At 34.4% G+C, this 5,697-nt stretch overlaps 1 protein-coding gene across 1 annotated transcript; it reads left to right on the top strand.

The window, feature by feature from the left end:
- The first annotated feature begins 3,390 nt into the window (after nucleotides 1-3,390).
- LOC143633233 (zinc finger CCCH domain-containing protein 2-like) lies at nucleotides 3,391-4,467 on the top strand. The gene has a single exon (XM_077101575.1). The coding sequence runs from the start codon at nucleotides 3,496-3,498 to the stop codon at nucleotides 4,375-4,377; it is 882 nt and encodes a 293-aa protein (XP_076957690.1). The 5' UTR covers nucleotides 3,391-3,495; the 3' UTR covers nucleotides 4,378-4,467.
- Nucleotides 4,468-5,697: the final 1,230 nt, after the last annotated feature.

Raw genomic sequence — 5,697 nt, 5'->3', positions numbered from 1 at the left:
TCAATCCACTAAGCAATCACCAAAAGAAGAAAATCAATAAGCCCATTGTCGTGGTGTTCTATGCCAATCCCACTTTTGGCATTCGTGGTCCATGCCCGCAATCGACGAACAATAAAACAAAATTAACGTTCCTTTTTGTTTTTGTTTGATTCAATATTAACTTTTACAATTTTAAAAAAAGTAAAAAGAGTTTTATAATATATGCTATTTTCTTTTATCTTATATTAATTATGGGATAACTATAAATGAAAAGTAATTTATAGATTTTGTCACTTTGGTTCTATTTTTGGTTTAGTTCGTTCAAAATCGATGAGTTTATTTGTTTTGATCTATTAGCTTATAATTATAATGAGAATATAAGTTTAATCAATTATAAGACTTACAAAACACTGGTTATGAACACATGTAGAAACTTGTACTTAAGATATGGCGGTCAGAAAAATTAAACATGGTTGATCGGGGACTTGGCGATAACAAAATATCCTATTATATAAATAAATTATGAGTCACTTTCTTAAATGTGATCCTAATTCGAAAAGAAATGAATGGCGGTAACACGTGATTCACAACCTAACTCGTTTGTTATGTTTTGATATAACTAGGGATAAATGGGACACAATAACTACTTTGGTGAATCTAATATGGCGGTAGCAGCGTGATTCACAACCTGAACTCCTTTGTTATGTTTTGATTCACAACCTGAAGAGTTAGTGGGTTCGATTATCTTTATCACTTGGTGGAATATTTGGAGGTGAGAAACGACATCATCTTCAAATTAAAAGGAAGTAAGGAGGGTCTTTTTGATGACATCGTTCAATTATCATTTTTTTTTGGTATAGTGGTCGGTCTAGTAAATGTCATGTTGCTTGGACAGAGTGGTTGTTAAACCCTCTGATGTATGTGTAACGCTTTCCTTGTCCTCACCCCCCCCCCCCCCCCCCGGTCTAGTTCTTGCTAGTCGTGGTTTTGTTTTTTTATATATATTTTTATCGCCTTTAAAAAAACTAGATTAAATTCACCAAAGCAGTATTGGTGTCCCGGTCCCCTTTATCCTAAGTTCTAATGGACGGGGATTTTATCCTCACAATATGGTTTAAATGGATTGAATATAATTTAAACAATTGGTACATTTTCACTAGGTTTATCCTTAAGAAAAGTTTAGTAGACTTATGTGGCTTGTACTTAATTATGGGAGAAAGAAAAAAAGGTTGTTTTAAGTAGGGTTCCAGCCCTTGTCCTTTGATTGAGGAAAGATGAGATTAAGACTCCGTCACATATCATCTTTGATTTTATTATGCACGTAAATTTTGTTGGGGTGTCACCCAGCTTTCAATATCATATATTACATACAAAAGATCTCTTAAATCACTATAAGCTGTACCATGAGGCTAAATCTGACCCTGTGTTTAGGTGCATATGCAATCCTCCTTTCATTGCATTAAGATAAATCTAAGCTTGTCACACATCATCTATGAGTGTATTGAATATAATTAGAAGACTATTATACATATAGATAAATATTGAAACTTCATGCCACAAAATTCTTTTAAGAGACATTACTTTGACTATTCAGATAATATAATACGCTAGAAAGACATATAGCTACATGTGGTTTGGTGGACTTAGGAGATATCAACTCTTTATTATTGAAGTTAACTTTTAACCAGCATGTTCGATTCAATGTTGCTAATTGATTTTTTGATTTGTTGAAAATTTGTTTTCCTTTGTTTTGTTTTATGTAATTCTTTTTTAGCTTATTAATTTACTTAAACGATTAAGTGTCGGTAACGTCGATACCGACCAAATTAATTCGCGTCCGTTCAACCCCCCCCCCCCCCCCATTCCACGGTGCGCGAGTTTTGTTTTGTATTTGGTTTAGACATGTTTATTTAGACCAAATTCACGTTGACTCGCCACAACACCAACCGGAATTTACCAACGCTCAAATTTTAGTGGTTGATTAAACGTCGCTTTAAAATATTACATTTTTTAGAATCGTAAGCTATACGAGTTTCGTAACTATTCTGATCGTTTACTAACTTTTTTATTAGGTTTTGTGTCGGTAGTGTAACAATCTAACCGATGTCGACCGAATTCGAATTGCTTCGGTCATTGTTGTATGTGTGCTTGTTTTTTTTGGGCGATTGTAGATTTACTTTTTTTTTTGTTATAGTGTCAGTGCCATAACGAACTTAACCAATACCGACTTGCCGCCGCAACACGGCATATGTTTTACCTAGTTTTATTTAACGGGAAGTTATTATCTAGAGTTCTCTTATCATTTTTTTTAATGGGAAGAGTTTGGTTTTTCAGTAAACTTGCAATATTTGCAATATGATATGCAAAATTAACTTGCAATTAACTCCTATCAGTCAAAAATTCGATGGTGTTTCCTTGCACCTAAGGTCTTCCGCATATAGATTGCTTATTTACTAAGTAACTCACCAAAATAAAAAGAAAATATACCATGTACCTGATATCATAATATGGTTCTAGGAGCAATGTGCTATACATTTTAGAAAAGAGAAAAAGATGTTCAGTTAAATTTTTTATACAATGTTATATAATATTATATGTCTAGGAGTGAAAATTTATAGCATGACCTAAAATAATCATGTTTTTAGATTGGCATATTTAAGCTATTTAAAATTGGACCGTGTTCAGTTGTCATGTTTAATAAAGTAAAATATTCAAAAGTTATTTAATTTTTAAAATTAAGTAAACTAGTATTATTTGCAACTGGCCCGCTGATCCAGTGACATATAAGTGATAATTAAATATTGACACTTTTATCGTTTTAGGATCAAAACCTAACTCAAGTGGATTTTTACACATTAATAAGTTTTCTTTTTTGATGGTGTTCTTGAATAAGATGGATAAAAGACTTCAAATTTAGTATAAAACTACTATGGATGATTGATATTCAACTTTAAAAAGATTTATTTATATTCCGTTGGTAGTTCCACACACCGTTAAAAAAAGAAAAAGGAAAAAAAGGGTAACTGGTATTTATGAAAAGGGGGGCTAACATTACGAATTCCCTGGTTATAATATGCATTGTTATATTATTACAATTACAATAATAATCCACAATTGCATTTGACATACGATTATAATACACAGAATATAACATGCTTGCATACATCACAAGCAATAACAAACCCAACAAAAATAAAAAAGAAAACATATATTAGAAAAGAAAATATACAAATGGGTTTACATGCAAGACAGTCTCTATTAAGCTGCCACATGCTGCCTCTGCATGCATTCTCTTTTGCCACGTATACCAAAACCATCCTCGTCATCACCTGTTCACTTCTCTCTCCCTATAAAATCCAACTTCATTTTCTTTACTCTTCAAACCCTTCACAAGTTCATAATCATATCATGGCCAGTGGTTGCCTCCACCATTATCTCGCAAATAAGAAATCGCTTTGGGATATCGATATCCCGCCCCACAAACTTCTTAGCCGCCGCGCCTCGGGCGAGCCGTTCATGGATGCCATGTACCAGAACGACTCTCCTCGGGTTAACCCCGAGGAGACGCTTTTTAAGAAGTTCTTGCCTTATAATACTTCGGACGACGAAGATGGCGATCCGTACGCTGCGGATCATTTCCGTATTTATGAATTTAAGGTGAGGAAGTGCACGCGTAGTCGGTCCCATGATTGGACCGACTGCCCGTTTGCTCACCCCGGCGAGAAGGCTCGCCGCAGGTGTCCCCGTAGGTACAATTACCTGGGGACTGTGTGTGCTGACTTTCGTCGTGGGAATTGTAGCCGTGGTGATTTGTGTGAGTTTGCTCATGGGGTTTTTGAATGCTGGCTTCATCCGTCTCGTTATCGGACTGAAGCATGCAAGGACGGCAAAAACTGCCAGCGAAAAATCTGTTTTTTCGCCCACACGCAGCGTCAGTTGCGTGTGGTCCCATCGGAGCCTTCTGGTCCAGGAAAAAATACATGTTGTGCGCATTGTCGGTGCCATTTGGATACTCATCATGCCAACTCTCCTACCTCAATTCTTGGCCTTGAATTAGACAATCTGTCCCCACCGGCATCGCCTCCGTTTTCCCTTGCCCTATCCGGAGCAGGGTTTTCGCCGATCTCGCGATTTGCGGACAGGCTCGGTAGAGGTGATTCTTTCGGTATGACTCAATTGGGAAACAGGTGTTCTATCCAGAAAGATGCTATGAGTGAACTTATGAGGTCCATGGAGGCCATGAGTGTGGAGGAGAATGAATTTGTGAACGTGAACCATCCGTGGATGGAGGCGTGCTTCAACGGTGGCGGAACGATTAGTGGTTCAAGGCAGAATCAGAATGAGAGCTCCGGGGTGGCCGTCCCGGATCTTGGGTGGGTGAATGATCTCTTGACATAGATGATGAAGATTAATTGGAGAAGAGTTGTAAATGATGATGATAATTAATGATGATGAAGAAGATGAAGGTGGATTATTATTATTATTAATATTATTTGAAGTTATTATTATTGTTTTTATGATTTTGAATGTGTATTTTCACATCATATAGTATTTGATGTGAAATTGTATCTGATTTCAACTTTAAAGTGTGTATGAAATGGATATCAAAAATGAAAATTAATAATAAGATATCCTCTTTTTTATGCTTTATTCGTTGGCCTTGAGGTGTTTGTTTTTATTGTTATGTTTCTGTTGTCCTTTTTTCGTTTCCTTTTTTTTTACCTTTAGATAAGTAAACCACTCCGTTTCATTTACTGGACGACCGATGGACTACCGAAAGGAAAACTGAAACCCGTATGACATCATTAAACCTCAAAACATTAAAAAAAAAGTGCATCTTAGTTAAAAACAATCCACTCATTATATGTTTGATTTGTTTATAGTTCATGTAATCTTATTGCATGTAATCACATTCCAGTGATAAACATTTAATTTCAGATAGTATAGCGTTAAAGTTTGGCACATGGTATATATATATATATATATACTAGTTTTTATTCCCGTATTACGGGGGTTGTTTTATATTGTTTGTTATAATATTTATTTATTTTTGAATTTATATTAATTGTATGAAAGTTAATAATATATACTTATGATTTGATGATAAATTGTTTTACAAATAAATGAGATGTATAACCCGGTTTAAAAGCTATATGGTTTTGATATGACCTATGACCCGTTTATTTTTTTTACTATAAAATTGGTTTTTTAATTATAAATAATATTTATGAAAGGGTAATAATACTTATGGTTTGATGAGACCCAAGACCCGTTTACTTTTTTAATATCTAATTGTTTTTTAATTTAAATAATATATATATCTTTTTTAAAATAAATAAGATATTGATTTTTATTATATCCTATTTTATATGATTTTACATCAATAATTTGGCGGTAATAATTTTTAATTTAAAGAGATGTTATAACCTGTTTAAGAAAATATATGAGTTTGGTAAGACCCATACCAATGAATTCGGGTCAAATGCATGAGAAGCCTCCATTTAAAAATCAAGCAAATCTGGTGACTCCATAAAAAGAGGGAGCGACCACATCGCGACACGTAGGATTTTTATGTCTTCGTTTATATATATTATAGATATATCAAGGGCGGACTTTGTTGCTTGTTTTCGGCTCGAGCCCAATTGGCTTATTATTTATAAATCTATGGGTATGTTTGGGAATTGGGAATGAGTTTGAAAACAATTAGAAAAAATGTCT

This window comes from Bidens hawaiensis, unplaced genomic scaffold, assembly GCF_021521415.1.
Source record: "Bidens hawaiensis isolate Kalapana, Puna unplaced genomic scaffold, B.hawaiensis_p1.1 tig00006635_1, whole genome shotgun sequence".
Classification (NCBI taxonomy): Eukaryota; Viridiplantae; Streptophyta; class Magnoliopsida; order Asterales; family Asteraceae; genus Bidens; species Bidens hawaiensis.
The sequence above is the reverse complement of the archived record's forward strand: the minus strand, read 5'-3'. Positions and strand labels throughout refer to the sequence as shown.

Bases quoted from the DNA above. Each gene is read 5' to 3' on its own strand.
- LOC143633233 (XM_077101575.1), top strand. From the start codon at position 3,496: ATGGATGCCATGTACCAGAACGACTCTCCTCGGGTTAACCCCGAGGAG.